Here is a 26,616-nt window from a genome sequence, read left to right on the forward strand (position 1 = left end):
TTCTTTCCCTCTCCTGCTGAGGCCGGATGTGGTGTCCCAGCTTCTGTCGAGGATTCTTCATCATCGTCCCGCGGTGCTCTTTCTGACCACCTGGCCATTGTCGGGGAGGACGCTATGGCTTAGGGACTCTCTGAGAGAGCCTCTCAGTTTGTAGTCCAGAGTCAAAGGGATTCCACGAGGGCCCTTTTCAACTTTAGTTTGGAGCCCTCTTCCATTTGGGGTAAAGACCTCTGGGTCTCACCCCGTAAGGCTTCGGTAGGTGTGATAGCGGATTTTTTGATTTCCTTGTTTGGGTAGAGCCCTTTCCACTATTCGTGGTTACCTTTCGACCATCGCCGTCATTCATGTCGGGTTTCCGGATGGCTCAGGGGTTTCTAACTCCAAGTTACTGCGTTTCTTTGTTCTGCAGCGGCCAGCTAACTCGAAGCTGGCTCTTGATTGGAGCCTGCCAAAGGTTTTGGGGACATTGGCTAAGCCTCCTTTTGAGCCTATATGTCTAAGGCGTCTCTTATATATTTAACGGATAAGACTGTGTTTCTAATGGCGATATCTTCTGTACAGAGGAGAAGCATTCTCCATGCCCAGTTTACCTCCCCCAGCCACATCAGGTGGGAGAGGCGGGGGTTCGGTCGATTCCAAGGCCCTCCACTATTGCCAAGAATCAGTCGGCGTCCTCCGGGCTGGTTGAGGTTTTCCTCAGCCCTCTTTCGTATTTCTCCTCGGTCACGGAGGACAAGGTCTGGTGCCCAGTCTGGTGCCCAGTTAAGTGGTACCTGGACAGGACCAAGTATCATCGTAAAGATGATTATTTGTCATCACTCGAGAGCCTTTCTCTCCTGCTTCCCAGAGAGTCCATTTCTAGGTGGATCGTTGAAGCCATCAAAGCGGCTGGCCCTGAGGCCCTCTTCCCAGAGGGCAGGGCCAAGGCCCATGATACTAGGAGTATCAGTACTTCCTGGGCACTTTATCAGGGTGTGGGCTTAGACGATATTTTGAAGGCCACCTTTTGGCGTTCTCCCAATTTGTTTCTTTTTATCTCGGACATCCCCTCTGGTGAGGTTTTGCAACCTTGTCCCTAAGGGCGGCATCATCTGTCATTTTTCCCCAGTAATCCCCTTCTACTTGGGACATGCCTCCCGGTCTTATCTGTGCTGGTCTAGCAAATAATAGGTAGATACATTGATTTATTGTGGTATACAAATATGTATCTACCTATGTCCCTCCCTCCGTCTCCTCTCCTTGCCCGGCAACATGTCCAAAGCATTGTCTCTGGCTGCTCGTTATTGTACAAATAATTTACTGTTGAGAGTGTGTTAGCGCAGGGCCAGTGCACGAAGTTTAGTCAGTGTTCATAGTGATAATGCACGCGCCCCCAGGGCAAGTGCGTTATCGATATTGCACTGACTAAACTTCGTGCACTGGAACTGCCCTAACACACGAGCGAAACATACAGTGCATTATTTGTTTTATAAGATAGATCGGCAATTCATTCTTGCAATATTGTCAAGATCAAGAGTATAGATAGATATTAGATCTAGATCTAAGTTAGATCTAACTAGATCTAGGCCTAGAATATTCTAGATCTAGGTATTGACAATTATGCACAAATTAAATTTGGCTGAATTACCGGTACGCGAAAGAAATATCGGCAGGTATTGAGCGTGTGTTATCAATTTTGGATGGGAGCTTTTTTGCACGGTGGGAAAAACTAATGCATGCCCACGTGATGTCAATTGACCAATCGGATAGCTTAGATTTTAGAACCCATCTTATAATATTAATTAATTAACAGTCATCAACATTTCTGTGTTAAAGTATGACTAAACTTGTTTATGATTAATTGTATCATTTCAGATTTGCCAGCAGTTGCGAGTGCAGCCCACTTAGACACTCATCCAGCAGCAAGCGAAGTTGCCAAAAGAACTCAGTCATTTAAGCTGAAATGCATTGCTTTTGGATAGTAAGTATGTTTTAAGGTTAACCCTCTATTTCCTCTCTCTCTTCTTATTGCATTGCTTTTAATAGTTGAAGAGAAATTTCTTCTTTCCTAAATTTTTCCAACTTAACTCTTCCATAATGGAGATATATTTTTTTCTTACTTTTCTTGCATATACCTGTATCTTCTTTTGGAAAATTATTGGTACAAATTCTTTAAAAGATTCAACTGTAATGGCTTTAAAAAATATCGTGTAGGGCATAATGTGGTGAATAGACCATTTTTGTAATGTAATCAAATTTAAATCACAAATCTATCATGTTACAAATTCTTGAATTCACCTGTTTGTATTTCAATAGTTACCATGCGAATTGCACACATTACGTTTTGTTAGGCAGGACAAGCCATAATGTTTGTCCTACCTAGCAACAACTAATCTATGCGATTCGCATTCCCACTATTGAAATACAATTACTCAAAACAGGTGAATTAAATAATTTGTAACAAGGCACTATTAACAAAAATTGCATGAAAAAATATCTCTCTCTTTCCCTGTCTCTTTCTCTCTTTCTCCAGCCCAACCCCTGTAATCACATGGAAGCGAGGAGAGGAGCAGCTACAGTCTGGAGGACGACTTTCTATCGAAGAATCCGCGCAGGCGCTGGTCATCTCCGCTGTTGAGATCAGTGACGAGGGAACGTATACATGTGTTGCATCAAACACGGGAGGGGATGATGAATTCAGCACAGTAGTTACTGTGGAATGTAAGTTGAAAGTCAAATAATGATGTAAACAAGAACAAAAAATCTGCAAATGCTAAGTTTAATACTATATCCTGATAGTAGTAACAACATCTGAGCTTTAATAAAGTCTTACTCTGTCCAATGAATAAGGTACAATGTTAAGTAGTTGTGTATTGAGACCTTTTGTAGTAGTCCATTTCATTTTCTTCTACTATGTTATAAATTGAACCAATTATTAATGTGGTGTACGTGGGATATATAATTTTGTCAAAACGATACCATACAAAACAGTTATTGAAGTTAATATTTCTCTTTTATAAAACAAATTGAAATAGACTAAGTTCATAGTGATTCATTTAACATAACCACTTTGTTACTTTTCTCTTCCTTTTAATTTATTTAGCTGCACCATATTTCCCAGCCCCACCCTCCGATGAAATCAAGGGACCTGGTGAATCAGTGAACATTGAATGCCGTTCCGAGGGTGTTCCAGCGCCTACTGTCGATTGGCTTGTTAATGGACAACCTTGGGCAGATTTTGAATGTAACTGCAGCTGTAGGGCATTTTCATTTCAGTGTTGAACCCAGATAGACCATGGGCCAAGTCTCAAAAATTCTTCAGTTCCGTGGTCTCCCCCTGGGAAGTACTTTATTTTGTCCTAAATGATCAATGGACATATACCTAAGAAGCATGGTCAATTGTTCCCATCTCCAAATTTGTAAACATTTTCACAATTTTGATATAAAGTTGCAAAATGTAGCAGACAGCCATTCTGCAATGATGATGTGATAGCTGTTCCTTAGTTGACCAATCACAACTGGGGTCTTAAAGCCCAGAGTGCAATGGACCAATCCCAGTCCCTGTACTCTGAGTCTCTGAGTAAGAGGACTTCCTCTGTTCTAACTGCACCTATATTTAATATTAATGTAAAAAGAACAGTTTGTCTGTTCAGATACAGAAGGGCATTATTTTAAAGTATATGAGTTAACACCCTTCTAGCTTCAAAGAGATGAATTCATCCTATTTTGTAAGATACAACTTATGTTATGATATTGAAAGTCAAAAATAGACTGAAGTTAAAATAATAAGTAAAGGTAGCAAAGTACCAGTATTATTGGAACTACATGGGAACAGACCTGTTAGTAGAATTAGCAGTAATAGTACAAATTGTAGAAATTGTATAGTAGTATGACAATGTGAAAGTGAAGTCAAGTAACGTTGTTTTTTTAAATTTTGATAAAAACTCATTTACAGTTTTGATAGCAGAAAGAAAATTGGAGTGAAATGTGTTATATATAGTCTATATGTTCTCCTTGTATCAAAAAAAAAATGTCAGATCTTTATTTGATACTCCAACTTCAATATATATCTTCAGAAGGAATGCTAGATCACAGCTAAATACTACCCTACACTAAGACCCTACCAACCTTGATGGCTTTCTGCACAACAATCTCTGCATTTCATGTGAAGATGGCATGTGTGTGGCAGACACAAAATCCTCATAATTGCCTAGTGCAAATTGACATTGTTTTAATTGATGTGCCATGCCAGGCGTATACACTATTTCTTACGTCTTATTAGTTGAATATTTCTCTTGAGGAAAAACTTGATAGTAGCATAGTATTACAAGTATCTTGTTAATTGTCATCTGAAATCAAAGAAATCTTTTTCTGAAGCCTTATCAAAACTGTATGAATAAGACCTTTAAATCTGAACTTTCAGTTGTTTAGAAATATTTTCTTTCTCCTTTGACAGCCAACATAGATACAGAAAGATGGACTGTGGTGACTGGAGACCCCCAGTTAGCAACCATAGCTATCACAAACCTACAGACAACAGACAGCAGTGTGTTCCAGTGTATAGCTACCAACAAGTACAAAGAGGAACTCACAAGTGTTGTACTTAATGTAGTCTGTGAGTACGCATTTGTACCTTGGTCACTTTGTAATCTGCCCCAAATTCTTTACAAGAATATATTGCAGGTTTTCACAAGGCATGTCTAAGGGTGCGTTTATTGGGTCTTGCCCACTATCATACCCCACTATCGAACCCCACTATACGATCGTGATTTGCGGGATGTCGCGTTTATCGTCTCTTCATGTTTCACAATAAAGGCCTTGTCTCTGCGCAGCTGCTCAGTGCCGTTTGACCCGGGAAGCAGACAGTTTCTCGGAGGTCAACTACACACGTGCTTGTACAACAACATGACACAACACATGGCGCGCGCTAGCCCCCGAACCGGAAATTAACCTGGGAGGTCCGATTTGTATGTGGGGTTCAAAACAGCTTTGTGTTTATCATCTCTCAGAAACGTGATTCTGGCTGTATGTCACATTCAAAACACACCTTTTTGCGTCTTTAGATATGCCCATATCTAAAGACCTTTAAAAAAGGCTTTGCGTTTATCACCTCAAAATTTGCCTGAAAGACATTTGAGAAACCTGATTCAGGCAAAATTTGCCTGAAAGACATTTGAGGAACCTGATTCTAGGCAAAAATTTGGTCAATAAACGCACCCTAAGACTTCACCTGAGTGATTTCAGATGAATCAATCACTCAGTTATTAAAATGTGTCTCTGGCCTTTTAGGTAATTCTATTTGATGGTCCACGATGGAAGAGATTTGTTGATTTGGTACAGACTAGATTTGCATCAGCTGCTAATGAGCTGTATTCACTTATTTTTATTGAGAGAGAGAGAGATACAAATCTTGAGAGTCTACTAAATGGCTCGATGGCTCAGTGGTAAAGCAGCGCATGGTCTCACAACTGAGAGGTTCTAGTTCAATCCAAGTCGATGCGCTTGTGCCCTTTGGTAGGCCATCGATCCTCATTATCAAGTACCTCGGGGAGGACTTAAAGCCGTTGTTCCCCAGGCTACTTACAAGCATATATTGTCAGCCTTGCACTCTTATTTTTGGTTATGTGATAAGATCGTGCTGTCATGAAGTGACACAACAGGAAAAGTAAGTAAATTTAATAAATAGGGAGTCAAGTGATAGTGTATTGTGTATTGTTATCTCTGACATGACCTTGCTGTCTCTCCCTTCATTATGTTTGTAGATTTCCCTGCTAGGATAACTAGTTACACGCCTCTGACGAGGAGACTAAGTGTTGTAGAGGATGACTCTGCCAAGTTCATCTGTCATTCTAAAGGAAGACCTGATCCAACCATAACATGGACCTTCAAGGGATCATTGGTAAGCAGGCTGCTGAACATTCTTAAAGTAGCTTGGCGAAGAAATTTCACATACCGTATTTGCCGGCGATAAGGCCGCAGCGCCGTATAGGCCGCACCCCCGATTTTGACATTAAAAAAAAAAAAAAAAAAAAAAAAGTTTTTTTTTGTTTTTGTGGTTGTTGTTGTTGTTTTGTTCCCGAAAACCCACGCGGGGAAGGACCTTCATTTAACATCGAGGTGCAGTTAAAGGCGCTGATTTGTGCTTGTAAACTTGTCACAAATAATAGTAACAATGTCGTTTTTAGAAGAATGTGTAAGATCATTAATGTGAATTAAAAACAAAAGAGTACTAGGTCCTAGGATAGTACCTTGTGGTACACCATTTGTTATATAAAAAAAATTGAGGAATTATTAATATAAACTACATATTGAGATCTATTAGAAAGATTACTTTCAAACCAAGATGACAGACAATGATACCAACATTATTAAAGTTAAAAGCCTTTTGAAACCTTCGCTCAGCTACTTTAACACTTTTTTTTTTTTCTCGCATCCCTGCACACTGCATTCATATCAGTTATCAGCATAAAGATGTGAAAAAAATGTGACCTTTCTCCGTTTTTGTTCATGTGGATTTTGTTGTTGCTTTAAAGTATATAATCTTGACCCAGATGAGTGTGAAAATATTCAATTCTAATGAAAATCAGTCACTATGAAGAAGAAGCACTCTCAGCTGTACTGTTGCAGTACCATGAGTTCTGTTGCCAGAAGGTATATAATATTGACCCAGATGAGTGTGACTTTATTCAATCTAATTCAGTCTAATAAAATGTCAACAGAGGGTCAATATTATATACTCTATGGTGACAGAGCACCGGCATGTGGAGGCCCTAAACTGTGGAACGCTATTTCAGTATCGCTACACTCCATTACATTTTTTAAAGCCCTTAAACGTTATCTTTTTGATAAGGGTTATCGTGAATTGTTAATTGCACTTTGTAAAGTGCGTTGTGAGGGCCTATGGTCCTGAAATGCTATAGAACTTATATTGATTATTAGTTCTGTTTAGTTCTTTGACACTCCCTTTATTTTGCCCCTGTTATGAATTACAGTTGACCAATGGGATCAAATACACCATCAGTGAAACTGAGGGAAGCCTAGTGATCAACAATGTCAAGAAAGTGGATAGCGGAGAATATGAATGCACAGCAGAAAACTCTATCGATGGAGAAGATTATGAGGCAACAGGTAGTGCTACCCTCACAGTGCTAGGTGAGAGTTTTTTTTTATAATTTTCATTTTTGTTTGCTTTATTTTAGTTTCAAATTGTAATCCCTTCTCTTAAATTGTTCCTCTTGCATAGGGTTGCAAATACCACTTTTTATAGTTCTGCCAAAACATTAATTAAAATTTTCTGTTGAATACAAAAGTAGCAACATATGCAGACACTACCTTGTGTCATATTGCTATATATTCCTACAAAAGCAATGTTTGGTCAAGTGTTTGCAAGATTTTAAAATGTATCATATTTGCCCCAATATACTAATGTTTACTTCAATTGGTCATGTAACCCATAAACAAGACTTGACAAATGTTATGCTGATCTGTGCATTGATACTGGAGTGTTGCTCAGTCAGTAGAGCGTTCGCCTCACAACCGGGAGGTCGTGGGTTCGAACCCCGGCCGCGTCATACCAAAAGACGTTAAAAGATGGGAGTTGTTGCTACCTTGTTTGGCGTTCAACAATAAGGGATAGAGCAACGTCGATCTGGCGCTGCTCAGTGGCTGCCGGGCTCACGATCAATTGGGCAAAAATAATTTCTGTTTCGGTTTAATAAAATTTGGAGTGGACTATTAGGCTATTATTATTATTATTATTATTATATTATTATTATTATTGCACAATGAAGTTGATAAAGAGAGTTGATATTCATTGTGAATGTGTGATCTCTCCCTCTCATTCCTCCTATGACCACTGAACAGGCAAGACAACAATTTACCTTTCTCCTGCTAACTTGATGATTCGAGGGGGCAATACAGCCACTTTCCAGTGTGAAATAACGTATGACGAGGAGCTGATTGAACCCTATGTCTTCTGGATGAAAGATGGCCAGAGACTCGAGGCTAATCAGGTCAATATGCATACACCAGACATTTAAATAGGTCTTCATTTGTCTTTGAAAAGTAGGATATTAGTTTGTTTATCTGCCACTGTGGGCACCCTTAAAAGTAATACAAAGTTTTGGTATGGGGTTCATGCATTTGGTTCAAATAAACATATTGGAAGCAAATGCGATCCTACAGTATTCAGTGATCGTTGTCGCGGTTGAAATCGAGTCTAAGGTTATGAAATTGTAAATAATAAAGTCTTCATGTTATATAGCTCTCTCTCAAGGTCAATATATTAATTAAGCTATAAAACAATGTTTCTTGACTAAAATCGACCAATTAGCTATTCCTGTTTGGAAATTATATATCACAACTACATATTCTGAGATTTTCATGGTCGCAGCTACCATTGTACGGCCGTAGGTGCTATTTGAAATTTGACAAAATTTACCGGAAACACCAGTAAATTTTTATATTCAATTTTTCTTGAAAGCAGAAGTGTTTTAGGGGCTAAATTTTGTAGTGCTTATACTACATCCACAGGGGCATCCAAATATATCAAAATTGTAAAGAATCACTATCCAACCAATTTCCAAAATTTTCCAAAACTTTGTATTACCTTTAATCGTGCTTGCACGCCTGTACAACCCTAGCTGCCCCTCCTGTTTGTGGTTGTAGTCCTGCCCTTTGTTTATTATCTTTAGCTACCATTACCACTTGTAACTTTAACTGCCTGCACATCTTCAAGTTATTTACGGTATCACAATAAATCAATGTATCTACCTATTATTTGCTAGTTTATCTAAACTACGCCACCATTGAGCGCCTAAAACAGTACATTCGCGCATGCCCCTTCCCAATACATAGCCTCAAGGGTCCATGTGCACAATCGCACACCTGCCATCTTCCTCTTTCTATTCTCGCTTGCCGAGAGAGAACACCTACAGCTAAGTCATTGCTCAAAATTGAGGATTCTTTTTCCTTTTGACAAAGCTTAGTTAGTTTTTGCGCATTTAATTCCATCCTCATTTTAATTACTATCAATTTGGTGGTACAGGTTCTCGGTCACATATTTGAATTTTTGCGGAAATTTGACTTTCATTTCTACCTCGCAATTTCCTCTTTCGCGATCATTTTTGCAAGCTTTGTTACTGCGCTGGGTTTGGCGTTCTGTTTCGATTTAGCAGCCTTTTGTTGTTTGGGATTTTTACGTTGGTTGGGTGGATAATTTATTCACCTGCCTAGCATCCCTCCTTAGCTCCATGGAAATGCTCAACCCATCTTTTGAACAAGATCATTAATGACAACAATCTTCTCTGCCTGAATAACCTGTCCCAGGACCACACCTCTTACACCTACTGTAGTGATGACGGTGTTGACAAATCCAATCACACATTTCACTTCAAGAATTTCTATGTTATAGTCGTATGCACTCAACTAAGCAGCCTGTCTACAACCATCTCTTCCATCCCTCTCTCAAAACCAGTTGGCACCAAGCTCAGTAGAGTAAACAGAATGAAATCCCAGAATCATATTCTATGGTCCCAGAAGACTGCTGCAAAATGCTATGGGCACATCTTCCAACAGACCCAACAGACCCAAAACACCTAACACCAGAAGATGCAGAGTCGTTATTAGACCAACTGACCAAGCACATGCTGGAAATGTCTCTCACTTTCCCACATTCCATCTCGGGCCACAGTAAGGGAAGGAAACCAGAGTTGCCCAGCATGGTAAACTGCTCTTACAGCCAAGAGTAATCTCCTGGATGAGGTGAAAGCTGCCCATAGTAACAACCATCAGCTATTCCACAAATTGGTTCAGCAACTCAATCCCTTAGGCACTTCCGTTGTACAGAATCCATAACTTACAAAGGTAGAATCTTATCAGGACTAGAGATCATACAGGGGCGGCATCTACTTTGCTGGTCTCTCACATCCAGAGGACTATCCCAGGTGCAAAGTGGATGCTGAAATCACAGCGTTGATAGACTTTATGTTCAGTCCTACTCTAATCTTCACTTCTGACAAATTCAATGCAGTAATCTCCAGACTCAAGCCAAAGAAGGCAGGAGGTATAGATAACTAAGGACCTGAGCACATCCTTCACACAGGACCTGTCAATTGCCGTCTCTTCCTCCTGTTACTGAATAACGTTATCCATCGTATCAACATCCCAGAGAGCTTCAAGAAAAGCCTGATCCTCCCCATCTATAAAGGGAAGGGCAAGCCCCTAAGCAACCCATCAAACTACAGGGGCGCTGGCTAAAGTCTTCTGCAAACTCTTGGAGATGAGAAGAGCGGATGGGCCAAGCCCCCCGCCTCGGACATGGCCAATGACCCAAACTCTGACCCGGTTCATTCCGTTCAGTGTTCGCCGATCTTGGCTCATGCTGCTCCTCATATCGTGGCGGCGCTTGGCGCCCCTCCCGTTGAGGAGTCATCCGGTCCGTGGGTGTGCCCGCACTCTTGGGGCCAGGCTCCCTATGAAGCCAAATTCGGTGACCAAAATGCTGATTCTGGTTCGGAATCCTTGGCAAGTGTGTCCCCCCAAGTGCCTCAGGGTTTTGCAGCAGACGCCTAGGCTATGCTGGCAAAAAAATTGCCTGAGGCTTTTGCCCCGACTCAGTCGGAGGAAGCCTAGGTTTTGGTGTTTTTCCGTCAGAATGCTCCCTCCAGGGGGATTCCTCTGACATGTGATTTTAAGGCTACAATAGTGTGGCTGCAGAGGTGTCTCCCAAGCTGGTAGTTGGTTAAGGGTTCGCTTTCGGGTCTCAGGACTCACACAACTTTTTCTCGCCCGACCTGTCTCAGGGGGCGGCAAGGTTGGGTGTCAATTTCAAGAGTCGCCAGTACCTTGCTTTAGACAAGCCGGTGCGGTCTAGCGAGGCCCAGGCCAGATCTTACGGCATACCTGGGATCTATTTTTAGCAAGAGGGTCAGGGCTCCTGAACTGGCTATTTCCGAGGCTGACGGGATGATCTTAGACGAGATCTTGCTGTCAGTGACAGGGTCGTAGTAGTCACAGCTCTCTGCGGGGCTGCTTAGGCTACGAAAATCTGGAGAGAGTTTGCTCTCTCCGCCTTGGGGATTCTTAAGAGGTTCGTCCCCTCTCTTTTGGCGGGGATACCCTCTTCGGAGGAGCACCTGTTTGGGGGTCAGTTCGCTGCAATTCTGCAGCGCTAGCTTGACTCCCGTAAACAGGCAGCGGAGATGGCCAAACAGCTACATCCGCTGCAACCAACCCAACCCAGGCAGAAGGCGTAGACTCTTTTTCGCCGTCGAGTAGGGTAGGCACCACCTCGTGTGCAAGCACCTGTTGTCTCCCAACCAACGGGTGGCTTTGGGCCATCTCGAGGGAGAGGCTCCTTTAGGGGCAGAGGGAGCGTCAAGGCCCGGCAGGGCTCTGGCCAGGTCAGGGCAGGCTTTTTGATGTCATGCCCTTGGCCGGGGATCACAAAGTAGGCGGACGGCTTCAGCTCTTCCTTACCGCTTAGAAAGCGATTACCGAAGACTCATTCCTACGCTCCGTCGTGCGAGACGGGTTCTGTATGAGGCTTGCAGAGCCCGTCCTGCACGACGCGATTCGTCCACCGGCCTTATCCGCCTTTTTTTGACAATATATCTCAGCTGAGATACAGTTGCTGCTGGAGAAGGGCGCCATCCACTTCTGTGTCTCTCCCCGATTTTTGTGATCCCCAAGTGCTCGGGGAAGTTGCAGATGATATTGAATATGAAAATGATCAATACTTTCATCCCCCCCCCCCCCCGGTAAATTTTCGGATGGAGAACTCGGCCTCCATCTTGCCTATGATCGAGCAGACGTACTGGGCCGTCTCGCTCGATCTGAAGGACGCATACTTTCATGTCCAGATTCATCCCTGTTTGCGGGATCCCCTGGGTTTCGCCTTCGAGGGCGAGACCTTTAGGTTTTGTGCCCTTCCGTTCGGTCTCAGACCAGCCCCTTGCGTTTTCACCCATGTGGTGGCGGCTCTGGCTGGTTTTCTGAGGAATCGCGGCCTTCACCTTTTTGTCTATCTAGACAACTGGCTTTTGCTGGCAAGTTCGGAGGTGGATCTCCGGGTTTAGTTGCGCCTGTCGGCTTCCTGGTCAACTGGGAGAAATCGGAGCTATCTCCCACTCGTACCCCAGTGTACTTGGGTGCGGAGATAGCCATCCCGAACCAGGTCGCTCAGCCCAACCGCGGCAGGGTGCGAGCCAAGCGTTGGCTGCAGTTTCTGGGATACCTTGCCAGTTTGATCGAGGTAAGACTTCTCATGAGGTCCTTTCAGAGGCACCTGCTGAAGTTTTTTACACCCAGCATCGATTCCCTCAATGAGTGGATTCCAGTATCGAGGGAAATCGTATGTCTGCTCGCCCCCTGGGTGATCGTTTCGTTTCTGGCGCGGGGCAAGCCTCTGCAGACCCCTCTTCCATCGGTGTCTCTTGCATCGGATGCGTCACTTCTTATTTCTCATCTCTCAAGAGCCCTTTTCTCTTGCTTCTTGAGAGTCCATCTGGAGATGGATAATGGAAGCTATTCTGACGGCTGGCCTGAGGCCCTCCTCCCAGAGGACCAGGGCCCACGATACCAGAAGTATCAGTACTTCCTGGGCGTTGTTCCAGGGAGTGGGTTTGGACTGCATTTTGAAGACCGCCTTTTGGCGGTCTCCCAATTAATTTACGTCATTTTATCTTAGAGACGTCCCCTCTGGGAAGGATTTGTTTGCAACCCTAAGGGCGGCTTCGTCTTGTTTGGGACATGCATCCCGGTCCTTTCTGTGCTGGTCTATATAGCAAATAATAGGTAGATACATCAATTTATTGTGGTAAATCAGAAAAATTGGAACTGATTTTATTGTTTACTATATAAATCTATGTATCTACCTATGTCCCTCCCTTTGTCCCTTCTCCCTCCCTCCGTCCTTGCCCGGCAACAAGTCCGAAGCCTTGTCTCTGGCTGCTCGTGAAAGAGGATGAATGGTGGGCATGTGTTGCGCACGTGGGGGTGGGGCATGCGCAAATGTGACGTTTTAAGTTCTTGATGGTGGCGTAGTTTAGATAAACTAGCAAATAATAGGTAGATACATAGAATTATATATTAAACAATAAAATCAGTTCTGATTTTTCTGATTGACTACCTTGTCAAAAAGCTCAGAGTCCAGCATGTCCCTGCCTGACAGCAAATGAAACAGTCAACCACTTGATAGGAGCATGCATGCCCCCCGTTCATCAAGACCACATTAATTTGCACTCAACACCTACATGTACTACAATCAGTTCCTCCCAATTTCGTGGCCAAAGTCACCACAAATATCATCCTCCTTGGAGTCAATGATGACCCACCCATTACTGCCCAGACCCTGGGTTACCGTGCCGCATCCCTAAAATTTATCCTGGAAATGCACTTAAAACGATCTTCTGTGAACAAAGCAGCTTCTGCATAAGCTGTCATTAGCACATCTTGTAAATATTTAACGTTTTTGTACCCCTATTATATTGTCTGCTTATTCTCCACTAAATCACTCTGGGAAGGAAACAACTCCAAATCAGGAGGAAATCAAGAAGAAAAAGATGACTTTCTCTCATTTTGGTTGATTTTTCATTATTGTTTGTGTTAATACTTGTCAGAGAAAGGAAATGATTATTATCCATCTGAGGGTTTAAATCTGAAAACCAAGAGTTGCTTGTTTACTGTAGATGTATTAAGTCTTACTCTTCACCACTGTTTGTTGGTAAAGTGATAACTGTTTAGTATCTTTGGGCTGTTTTTATGTACTTTATTCTTCCAAAGTTGTTTCAGAAATTGTTGGGTTAAAAAAAATGCACTATTTATTGCATACACAGATTTTTTAAACAAAATGCTCTGCACAGTGTTTTTTCGGTTAATTTATCAAAGAAATTATAAGTAGGTATAAAAATATTGAGTATTGCTCATTTTTAAAAGCCTGAATAGCCTTTTGGATTAAAGAAATGAGAAAGTTTAATGAAATTGCATTACCGGTACTACAATTTGTTCTTATTCTTTCCTCCATATAGGACAACTCCCTGAGAATAGAGAATGCCTATCTTACTCATTCAGGAACCTATACATGTTTTGTGGAAACAACCCTTGATGAGTCTGCAGGCACAGTTCATTCAGTGAATGCCTCTGCTCAACTCATTGTAAAAGGTACGACTTAGAAAGTGACATCTACGGTGACATCTTAGATACTCTTAATTGCTTGTACCATCAAGAGCTGCTGAACTGATTCACAGAATCTGTAGAAAATGGAAATAAATCTTCTGAATCATGCCTCAAAACTAATAACCATTTCAGTAAATCTGTAAATATTGACTTCATTGCAGAGCCAACACTTTGAACGTTTATAACAGAAATATGGAACTATACAATGTCAAGAATCATCAACAATTCTGAAGTGCATTACTAACATCACTTGCGCTAAAAAGCCCTTATTTGATTCATTTTTTGATAAATTATATCATTTTTCAAGCCTTATCTATATATGATGTTTTCAATTTCATATTTACACAGTATTTTGTGAAGAAAAATAGTTAATGAGAAGCTTTATTTAAGATTTGATGCATTGTGCTTTTCCCAGGTCGGCCTGAATCTCCTCAGATTCTGATGCTTCGAGCCAAGCAACAAGAGTTTGCAATGGAACTTTTCTGGGAGCCTGGCAATGACAACAACAACAACGCTCCTATCCAATATTACATCATCCAGTACGACACCAAGTGGGCAGATATGCACTGGCAATTCCAAGCAGTAAGTTTGCATAGAAATCATGGGACAGACTTGCCACTGTTGAGGGTCGTATTTCTAAAGTCCACCGCACACTACATGATGGTCCTGTGATCCGATTTTTGAAGAAATTGCGATTTTGTATTAGATAGGAAATCTAAATAAACATCATGTTCTTTATTTAGTATCTAAATAAAGATAAGAGTGCTAACAACCAGAATGTTAGTGCATTGTCCTCTTCTCGTCAGAATAAAAGCTGAATGCATGGCTTCAAATCGTTGACAATGGGCACTACTGAACTGACGTCACCACAATTCTGAACCCATTTAGCTTTTCCTCTTCCAAGGAAGCATGAAATCCTTTGAAACTTAGATTTCATTAATCATATGAATATTCAGATCCTCGGTCATTAAGATTTTACATGTTCGAATGTTCGTATCAAATGGTATGTCAAATTATTTCAAAATCTGATCATAGTCAGATTGTATCATGCGCAGTGGGCTTAAAGCATATTTGATGTGCATAGATATGTTATATTTTCACCATCTTTGACATCATCATCATCATCATCATCATCAGCAGCAACAGCATCATCATCAATATCATTATTATCATCAAAGCATAATTTCTGTTTGGCCTGAGTCATCAGAGGTTTTACTGAACCCGGGTTTGAATAGGAAAAAACGGGTGGGGACCTCGTACCCGAAAATTCAAGTCAATGGCGACTAAAATGCATTGACCGTGTTTGACCGTGATTTTAAACAAATAATTGAATGCCCACCTATGTATACACCGCCGGTGCTAAGTCATTTGACGAGGGGCGTGGGGGTAAACATCGGGTGCAAAGGATGAGGGAAAGCAGCGAGTAGATCAACCTCTCTTTAGAAATCTAGCCATCTGATTGGTCGAAATTGCAGTCGTGATTTTGGATATTCCCGCAAAGAGACAAACACATAGTCAATAGTTCATGAGTGATATCCGTTGCCCTGAGTAACAGCCCCCATGAATCTATTATGCTCAGATCCCCTTTAGTTTAACCCGTTAAAAAAAAAAATTGCGAGCACGGACACCATACAGTGCTTTTAGTCTGCGATTAAATGAATGAATGTTTCAGTCATTTTTCAAGTGAAGATAAACAGACAGTTTCTCAGATTTTCTGTGATGTTTTAACCAATCTTTACTTAATAAAAGGATAAGGTAAGAATTCTTAGTCGAGGCCTGGCTGTTTTATATGCTCTCAGGAACTTGCACATCTTGCCATGACCCCTCAGGCCTCTCAAGGCAGTCGATGTCTATATACTATTAAAGTTGCACAAACTTGATTTGCATTCACTGAAGTTATAATTGCTAGCACAATAACATTCATTCTCCATGTCATATTTTCTGTTTGTCAACTCCAGATATATATTTCTCATTCCAGGTGTACCACTAGTTAACTCAACAACCCTGACAAAAAAAAATATTCCCAAGATCATCACTTCACAACATGCATGCAATCAGATTCTTTCATTTGCCCTATTCCTCACCAGACTACAGTAAGAAGAGACTCCCTCCACCCCTTCAAATGAACCCGTCCAATCATGGTTAGTCTTGCCTACTTGCCATGTGTATATAAGTTGCCAAATGGACTGGTAACCCAGGTTAACAAAACATGCGTAAATAAATGTGGGAATGCATAAGCGATCATTTTTAGCTGTTGGGGTGAAATTCGCTAGTGGCTTGAACGAATTCATGGGGACTTTATGGGGACTTGTTAATGTGATGAAAACCCTAAACCCAATAACACAAAACTAGGTTTCAGCTCGATGGTCAGGGACCAGTGTCAACTCGGGACTAATTTGTGTTGTGATTTTGAATTCACTTATTAATTTGTATTTCTCTCTCGATCTCTCTCTCTCTCTTTCTCTCTTTAACAGAATGAGACCTCCAGCGGCCTTGCAATCTATCGCAAAGTGCTTTACCTGCAGCCGTTCGTAGACTATCGCTTCCGTGTCATTGCTGTGAACGAGATTGGGGAGTCTGAACCAAGTGCGGGAATAGCTCCAACGGTCGATCCTCAAGTTGCCCCACCCTCTGAAAACCCAAGCGTACCGGTAGTCAGCGGAAGTAGCACTAGACCCGAATCGATGGTCATAAGATGGCAGGTAGGACCTCAAAAGATGATGAGATTGTAAGGTTCTTATTCTTAACATTTCTACTGACTATTTGGCAGTCTTTAACATAATGATCAAGGTATTTAATATATAGATATAGAAATCAAGAATGTTCAGGTGTTTGCTTTATTTTATTTTCATTTCCTATTTTAAATAAAAAATACAAATACTTTGTATTATTGTAGTAGTTAAATAAATGGTTGGCAATGATTGCATATTCATGTGTATTTGTTGGTTCCCAACAATAATAATAACGATGTCTTTTATAGGCCCCAGTATCCACCAGCTCAGGTGCTCATGGCACTTGCTCCAAAATATGATACATATATTACCTGAACTTTGTAGATGCACTGCTTGTAGCATATACAGTTGAAACAACCATAAATTACCCAAGAAATACTCATTGGCGGTGTTCATTCAGTAGTTGCTTTACATCAGAATTAGCTAGTTTTTCAACTAAAGAGATGCGTTTTGAGCAATACTTGAGCATAACTTGAGCATAACTTGATGGTTACTTGAATTCTATGTTTTCAGGCAATTCACCCCTTCTACTACGGTGGGGATGGTTTCCACTACGAGGTTGCATACAGACCCAGGATTTCAAGTGCACCATTCACAAAGGCTACAGTAGACCCAGAAAACACTGATGATAATCCTACTGGAATCATCCAGAATTACATTGTAAATGCCAGTCAAATTTGCGAGGAGTTTGAGTTCTCTGTACAATCAATGAATAGTGAGGGACCAGGACCCGAACCTGAGATTCATCATGGGGTCTCTGGAGAAGCTTGTAAGATGCACTCTTCATTCATTCATTTTGTTTTTAAATGCATAATTGCAGTCATACAACTGAATTGACATGGATTACAATCGTGTGATTAAAAAGAAATGTACACAAATGAGATAGAAAAAAAACAAATTTACGATCCTTGTAACATAAAAATATTTGTTGAATCTACTTGTAGATATAGGATTAATTAATGTATAAGGTATAACCTACCTCACAGGGTCCTAAGCTTTGCAGTAAATGCCTGCACAGTTCACTCTCAGGTGTATTGTGATACTGTTGAGGTGCAGTGCAGATGTGTGTACATTAATGTCTGATAAAAGGTACAGTAATTGATCAAGTCAAGTAAAAACAATTACCCTTTTAGCGGAGCTGGGTCTTCTGTACCTCTTGCTTGAAGCTGTTAACAGAGGTACAATTAATGGTGTTCTAAGGGAGAGAGTTCTAGAGTCTTATTACATCCGGGAAGAAACACCTCTGGTGGACCAGAGTTCTGGCAACCCAGGTCGAAATTCCAGTTGATACCAGTTGAAACCAGTAAGGATTTCCAACTGGTATCTACTGGTTTGATTTGGTCTCAACTGGTCTCAACTGGTACCAGTTGATACAATTTGGAAACCAGTAGAAATACCAGTTGACATCTGAGACGTACCAGTTGATATTACCAGTTGATTTACCAGTTGCTTTACTAGTTGAAAACCAGTAGATGATTACCAGTTGATTTACAAGTTGAAAACCAGTAGATGATTACCAGTTCATTTTACCAATTGAAAACCAGTATATGATAACCAGTTGATTTACCAGTTGAAAACAAGTAGATGACTCCAGTTGATTTACCAGTTGAAAACCAGTAGATGATTACCAGTTGATTTACCAGTTGAAAACCAGTAGATGATTACCAGTTGATTTCCCAGTTGAAAACCAGTAGATGATTACCAGTTGATTTACCAGTTGAAAACCAGTAGATGATTACCAGTTGGTTTACCAGTTGAAAACCAGTACGATTACCAGTTGATTTACCAGTTGAAAACCAGTAGATGATTACCAGTTGATTTACCAGTTGAAAACTGGGGGGGGGGGGCATGACGTCTCCGCCCGCCTTTGTATTCTATTGTTTTTTAATGAGATCGCCGACCCAAGTTGGTGCAGCTATCTCCTCCTGAACCCACCCCTCGGGGTCCCGGTGACCGGTGCCATCGTCCGCGGGAGAGTCTACTCTGTCGAATTGGCTATACTCCGCCCGAGGTCCTCCTCCGTGTCGACGTCCAGGGCGAAAACAGACGCGATATGCATAATGCAGGATATGCGTGACGACAGAGATACCTCATGGATATTCAACATGACATCCGTAGACACACGACCGATGACCGTCCACTCACATTAAGTTGCGTATTAAATGCACGCTGAATGGGTACGACTTACACCGTGTTAGGTATCTTTCTATATGATATTCTCTATATTCTCTGCATGCCGCCGCGCCGTCGATCACACTCATTTCTTTGCAGTTCTCAAAGAGACACACAACAGATGACCAACAACTCACATTATGTTGCGTATTAAATTCTCTATGCAAAGGGCGGGATCACCGAGAGTAAAGCGTCTTGCTATAGGATGTGCTTTAGCTCTGCACAATTAAGCCAGATAAATACACGGGGCTTCCCGTCGACGTCCAAACTTAGAGACCTATTTCCATCATGATTGCCGCGATTTTTATATAGTTTTCGTGAATGGAGGTATGAAATCAAAGCTTATTTTGTGATTATTACGGCCATGTATACTCCATTTTGATTATCATTTTCTAAAGGAAAGTTTTCACAAGAAAACCATTGGACTGACAGTTGAGTCGCAAGCTAACTTCAGTCAATACACGGTGCTGCGGCCGGGGCGCTTTGACCAAGATGCTTTGACTGAGCTGCGCTAGAGTCGAAGAGTTTGGGGGGCCAAGCAGGCCAATATTCGTACAACTATACAACTACACATACGTCTATCCATCCATCAAAGAACCCGTCAACACAACAGCGTAGAGGCCGAAGTGCCATAAATTTGTTTCTTATATTTACAGTAAATTACAAGAAAGCATTAAATAAGGTTATGAATTGTACATTTACATATTAATAGTTCAATATCAACCAGACAGAAGTAGATCTATGTGACTTCATTGTTCATGCATTGCAAACAGTCAGTTGCGTAATGAGTAAAATCGTGGGGGGGGGGGTGCAGAAAGAAAATCTGCATCACCATGCACCATTCTTCCATGTTACATGCAGGCTCCAAGAAACGTTCTTCAAAGGTGGGGGGGGGGGGGGAGATCAGATCGCAGTGAGTTGAGTGTATATATAATATAGGCGTGGGGTCCACGGGTTTCAAGGGGCCAAACCCCCGAGAGCTTGAGGGTTTTAGACATTTAATTAAGGTCAGATGAGCATATCTTTAATATTTTATTTGTGACACTGGCAGGTCTTCTAATTGGCGTGTGGTCAAGACGTAGAGTTGTGTAGTATTGCGTACCAACTACGCTGGCCTACGGTATATGCAATATGGTGAGGGACGTAAAGGGGTACGCAAGATAAACGAAAACAATTTGACATGTTTAATTTTTTTTGCGTACTTTTGGCGTAGAAACTTGACGCAGAAAGTACGCCTTTTTACGCAACAGTATGCTACCCTACGCCAGATCGACAAAGCAGTAAAAGCTTTCCACACAGTAAGCAACCATAAGCAAACCTGTACGCCAGCTTACGCATAACCTACGCAGGGACTATTTTCCCATTAATACGCAACCTAATTTCTGCGTAGTCGGTACGCCACACTACGGAACTGGTACGCAAGATGAACGAAAACAATTCAACATGTTAAAAAAAAATTTGCGTACTTTCGTTGTAGAAACTTGACGCAGAAAGTACGCCTTTTTACGCAACACCATGCTACATGTACATGCCTACGCAACAGTACGCTAGCTACCCTACGTCAGATCGACAAGGCAGTAAAAGCTTTCCACACAGTAAGCAACCATAAGCAAACCTGTACGCCATGCAGCTTATGCATAACCTACGCAGGGACTATTTTCCTAATACGCAGCCTAGTTTCTGCGTAGTTGGTACACCACACTACGGAACTGGTACGCAAAATGAACGAAAACAATTTAACATGTTTAATTTTTTTCGCGTACTTTTGGCGTAGAAACTTGACGCAGAAAGTACGCCTTTTTACGCAACACTACGCTACATGCCTATGCAACAGTACGCTACCCTACGCCAGATCGACAAAGCAGTAAAAAAGCTTTCCACACAGTAAGCAACCAAGCAAACCTCTACGCCAGCCTACGCATAACCTACGCAGGGACTATTTTCTCATTAATACGCAGCCGAATTTCTTCGTAGTCGGTACGCCACACTACGGAACTCTACGCAGTTCCAGTGGCTTAAAGAATAACTACCGGTACAGTTGGATTGTTTTTTTTTCATCTAATATAAGGCGAAATTAAAAAAACAAACATGCTTTTAGCGTCCTGTTTTTTTCGAAAAATGGGAAGGGGGAGGCCCTTTTTTTTTTTTCTTTCAAAATGGCCGCTCTGTACATTTTCCCTGATTTTCGGGCTTTTTTTCAAGATGGCGGCCAACAATTTTTTTTTTTTCTTTTTTAAAATCAGAAATACATTTTAGCAGTGCTTTTCATGTTTTTTTTCTTTCAAAAAAAAAAATAAATAAAAAAAAAAAAAAAAAAAAAAAAAAATAGGAGGCGGCCCCCAAAAAGGAAGCGGGCGGGGACGCTAAACATGTATATTTTTTAATGGCCTGAATGGCAAATAAAGTTCTTGGTGGTTTTAATTTAGACAGTCTCTATCTATTTACACCCTCCGCCCCCCTCTAGAATCCCGCGGATTTCCGCGGGTCCTGCTAGTTGACAAATATATTACACATGTCTGATCATGTTTTTCATCTAATTTAAGACGTAAAATTAGATATATTGATATATGTAATTTCTAACCAGAAATAAAGTGTATAAATTTGTATATATGTATGCACAAACTTTACATGTCATCTCACATAATACACATCTGTAATCTACTTCAAAAGATCATTGTGATGGGGTAATTGCAAGAGTTAGTATATGTGGTCAAGTAGGTGACCAGATGCTAATATTGATTATCGATTATCAGTTGATTGAATACTAGATAACTATCTGAAAAATCAACTGGTAATTCAACTGGAAATTCAACTGGTAAATCAACTGGTAAATGATGCATTGTGTTTCTCCCAGGTCGGCCTGAATCTCCTCAGATTCTGATGCTTCGAGCCAAGCAACAGGAGTTTGCAATGGACCTTTTCTGGGAGCCTGGCAATGACAACAATGCTCCTATCCAATATTACATCATCCAGTACGACACCAAGTGGGCAGATATGCACTGGCAATTCCAAGCAGTAAGTTTGCGTTGAAATCTGCTTGTATTCGTTGAAAGATTAACAGAATGTTAATCTTTCAAATCATGAAACTATTCACACTTTTGAACTCATAACCATTTATTATTTGGTACCATCTGCATGGGGTGCATTTTGGTGATAACAACCATGGATGAAGGTTGCAGGGAGACATCTTATAGCCTTGCTAATTCAGATTGTCGGCCCATTTTATAGAACAAATAATACACAGGTTTTTGTTCGTGACGTTATCACAATGTAGCGCAATTCAGGTATTCACAATGGCACAAAATACACTCGGTACACCTCAGGAATTTTATTGCAGACCGTTGAGGCTATACCTCTGCACTTGGTTCAGACTCCCCAATCTTGTTCACAGCAATGACACGGAACTGATAGTTATCAAAACACCAATTCCTAGAAAATAGGAACAACATAGGCGGTCAAATGCGATTTTAAATAAAAGACGGTGTTTCAATAGGGTGCATTCACATCAAAATAGAAAATAAATAGTAAAATATAGCAAAAATATATTTTTCCACAGCCCATTTGACGAGGATCATCATCATCAGCAGCAGCAGCTGCATCATCATCATCAATGTCAACATCATTATCATCATCAATATCATCATCATCATCATCATCACCTTGTTCCTAATGCTGTTATCACACTTATTGATCATAAATTCTGTTGTGATTTTGAATTCAGTTATTAATTGGTATTTCTCTGTCTCTGTCTCTCTCTCTCTCTTATTCACAGAACGAGACAGCAAGTGGCCTTGCAACCTATCGTAAAGTGCTTTACCTGCAGCCATTCGTAGACTATCGGTTCCGTGTCATTGCTGTGAACGAGATTGGGGAGTCTGAACCAAGTGCGGAGGTAGCCTCAAGGGTCGATCCTCAAGTTGCCCCACCCTCTATAAACCCGAGCGGAGTCAACGGAAGTACCACCCGAACATCGACGGTCATAAGATGGCAGGTAGGTACTCAAAAGATGATGAGATTCTAATTTTTTTTTTCTTAATATTTCTACCGACTATTTGGCAGTCTCTATTTATAATGATCAAGGTATTTAATATAAAGATATAGAAATCAAGAATGTACAGTTATTTGCTTTATTTTATCTTTATTTCCTATTTTGAACAAACAATGCAAATACTTTGTTCAATTGTAATAGTTAAAGATAGACAATGATTACATATTCATGTGTATTTGTTGGTTCTTGACAAACATAATATCAATGTCTTTTATAACCCTGGTATCCGTCAGCTCAGGCGCTCATGGCGCTTGCTTCAAAATGTAATATATACATTACCTGAACTCTGTAGATGCCATGCTTGTGGTATATACAGTTAAAACAACATCAAACTGCCCAAGAAATACTCATTTGCAGTATTTATTCAGGAGTCAGTTTACATCAAATTTAGCTATTTTTTCAACTGGAGAGATGTGTCTTGAGCATTACTTGAGCATTACTTGAGCGTTACTTGAGCATAACTTGAGCATAACTTGAATTCTGTGTTTTCAGGCAATTCACCCCTTCTACTACGGTGGGGATGATTTCCACTACGAGGTTGCGTACAGACCCAGGCTTTCAAGTGAACCATTCACAAAGGATTCAGTATACCCAGAAAACACTGATGATAATCCTACTGGAATCATCCAGAATTACATCGTAGATGCTAGCCAACTTTGCGAGGAGTTTGAGTTTTCTGTACGATCAATGAATAGTGAGGGACCAGGACCCGAACCAGAGATTCATTATGGGTTCCCTGGAGTAGCCTGTAAGTTGCACTCTTCATTCATTCATTAGTGTCATTTTATTATTTGTATGCCTCCGCTACAAAGTAGCTTGAGGCATTATGTTTACGGATTGTCCGTCTGCACGCAAGCGCGTAGCCAGGATTTCATTTTAGGGGGCGGTAGTGAGCACGCAAAGCATGCGAATCACTTAAAGAGCGTGCATAGCGCGCTCCCTAGGGGGATGGGTGCAGGGAGGGGGGAGTTTCCCCCCTCCCGAGCAAAGCGCGGAAGCTTTGAAAGAAGACAATTCGTTGTACCTTTCTCGACTCATAATCCTTGTCTGAATTCAGTCCGCCCCTCCTGCGCATAGCACGGAAGCTTTGACGTATTATTAGACAAAGAAGATTTGTTGTACCTTTCTTAACCCTTAATCCTTACCTGTATTCAGTCCCCCTCTGCGCGAAGCCCGGAAGTTTTGACATTTCATTAATTTATTAGAGAAAGAAGACGATTTGATGTACCGTTCTCGACTCCTTTTCCCTTTTTCTTCCTACGTCCTCTTAATTTTCTTCTTCTCTGTCTCTCTCTTTTTTTTGGGGGGGGCCTGCGTTTTTTTGGGGGCGACTGCCCCCACCGGCCCCCCTGGCTACGCGCCTGTCTGCACTTCCTGTTCTCATGATTTGCGTTATCTCAAGAAATGGTTGAAGGATTAGCACCAAACTTGGGTCATGTGTGTATCTTGCAGAGCCAATGAACTGATTAGATTATGGGGTCAAAGGCCATGGGGCTCATTATGTATCCAAAATAGCTTGTGAAGACATTGTCATTAGTATCGACGACGAATGGATTACTATCAAACTCAGGACATGTATGTATCTTGCAGATCCAATGAACTGAATAGATTTTATGGTCATGAAGTCAAAGATCAAAGGGTACGTCATACATGTTAATGTATATGAAAAATAGCTTGTAATCATGAAAATCTGAGAACCTATTAATGGATTACAATCAAAGTTGAATTTTTAAATTTGCTTCTGCTATGGTTTGTAGAATCGCTCTATGGCGGATGCATCATTTTCGCCTGTGTGCAGTCAAAAGCAGTCGAAGATCTATCTAGTTCAATCCATAATTGCACTCATACAACTGAATCGAAATGATTACAATCGTTTGATTAAAAAGAAATGTACACAAGTTGAACAAAAATGGGATGCAACAAATTAACGATCATTATAAGATATAAGCATTTTCAAACTACAGCTATAAATTTGTTGAATCTACTTGTACATAAGATTCATAAATGTATTAGGTATAACCTACCCCACAGGATCCTGAGCTTTGCAGAAAGTTCCCGCATAGATTCCCTCCCTTCATATTCTAATTTTACATCGTTGAAGTAAATGTTTGATGGAGAAATGCCCCTTCTGCACGAAAAATCCCTGAACACTCCATCATATTTTTGTCATATTGCTCAACCCTGCTCAAAAGATTTATATGGTGCCAAAATAGAATACTGAAGTTTATACACCAAGCCCTAAAGAATAACAGTTCAGGGACCAAACCCCCGTCACATCCTTCTTTTTTTTCTTTCATTTTTCTTTTGGCTTCTTTTTAGTTTTTATTTAGATTTTCTTAATCATAATTCCTTCTCTTTTTCCTCTTGCATAGGGTTGCAAGTACCTTTTTTCTACCAAAACAAAATTTTATTTTAATTTTCTGTTGAATACAAAAGGAGGATTATCTACAGACATATGGTCATGTAACCCATCTAAAGAAAAATTGTGATCTCCCCCTCCCATTCCTTCACCCAGACTACAATTGACCTTCCTCCTGCTAATTTGATGACACGAGAGGTATACATGTACAGTAATTTCAAAACTATTTTTTCTCAGCTTTCCGACAATTTTGTTATTTAATGTAAGAATTTATTTTGGCTGCTTTGGTCTTTTGATAACTCTGAATTTAAAGATGAAAACAGCTACCATTATCAATGAATTCAAACTCATATATGCAATTTTTTGTCCAGGTTTGGCCGATCAGTGACTTCCCAGACCAGGCCATCGACCAAGCCTCTAGGGAGCTTGTCCAACAGCATTCTGGTGCCTTCCAACAAGAACGCGCATCCTACAATTGGTAACAATACTTGTAGACTTCGAGCTATATACTAATCTTTGTACAAGGCATATATTACCATTGTGATGATTACTCTTATTAACTCCATATTAAAATGTTAAAGGTAAAGACCAGTATTGGAAATGCCCCAATTTCAAAAAATGAAATGGAAGCTCTTATTACCAATCATGTGAAAGAATATGTTTTGACTAATACATGATGATACAAATTTTGCCGGGAAACCGCCTACTAATTGATATATTTGGTAAATTAGTTTATCTATTGGCCTGTGAGAGATAAACGCACTTGCCATGCACGTGTGCGTATAGTCCCATATACATCTTTCTGTGCACAGTGCTTGTAACTTTACAAAGACTGGGCCAAATTTCTTGTCATTTTGATGATTCTAGAACCTTGCAGTACACACCAATACGTATATGATCAACATTTTCTGATCAATTCCACAACGTTTCTTTCACAATGCAATCGCATGACCATAACTGGTCTTTATCTTTAAGGCTATACAACAGTTTGATATCAAAATATTACCGGTATGTATGTCTGTATTGTACTCATTGTTATTTGCTGTGAGAAATGAGATGGTATTCTGTCTTATTCCTTTCCTTTGCAGAAAGAAGATGTGTCAAACGTCTTCAGTTTAAATTTATGCCTTAAATTTGTAATCAGTACGAGG

General features: G+C 40.8%; 1 protein-coding gene across 1 annotated transcript in view; it reads left to right on the forward strand.

Moving 5' to 3' along the window:
• The window catches only part of LOC763963 (neurofascin), a 61,876-nt gene extending 35,747 nt beyond the window's left edge, over positions 1–26,129 (forward strand). Inside the window, exons 17-31 of the mRNA XM_030997812.1 lie at positions 1,855–1,960; positions 2,513–2,700; positions 3,083–3,223; positions 4,436–4,594; positions 5,742–5,878; positions 6,972–7,131; positions 7,843–7,991; positions 14,007–14,139; positions 14,570–14,736; positions 16,629–16,856; positions 17,400–17,655; positions 21,913–22,073; positions 22,831–23,049; positions 23,599–23,854; positions 25,837–26,129. Of these exons, the coding sequence (XP_030853672.1) occupies positions 1,855–1,960; positions 2,513–2,700; positions 3,083–3,223; positions 4,436–4,594; positions 5,742–5,878; positions 6,972–7,131; positions 7,843–7,991; positions 14,007–14,139; positions 14,570–14,736; positions 16,629–16,856; positions 17,400–17,655; positions 21,913–22,073; positions 22,831–23,049; positions 23,599–23,854; positions 25,837–25,853 (2,477 nt within the window). The 3' untranslated portion in view covers positions 25,854–26,129. The remainder of the gene's footprint in view (positions 1–1,854; positions 1,961–2,512; positions 2,701–3,082; positions 3,224–4,435; positions 4,595–5,741; positions 5,879–6,971; positions 7,132–7,842; positions 7,992–14,006; positions 14,140–14,569; positions 14,737–16,628; positions 16,857–17,399; positions 17,656–21,912; positions 22,074–22,830; positions 23,050–23,598; positions 23,855–25,836) is intronic.
• Positions 26,130–26,616: the final 487 nt, after the last annotated feature.

Source organism: Strongylocentrotus purpuratus, unplaced genomic scaffold (genome assembly GCF_000002235.5).
Source record: "Strongylocentrotus purpuratus isolate Spur 01 unplaced genomic scaffold, Spur_5.0 spur5_contig_858, whole genome shotgun sequence".
Lineage (NCBI taxonomy): Eukaryota > Metazoa > Echinodermata > Echinoidea > Camarodonta > Strongylocentrotidae > Strongylocentrotus > Strongylocentrotus purpuratus.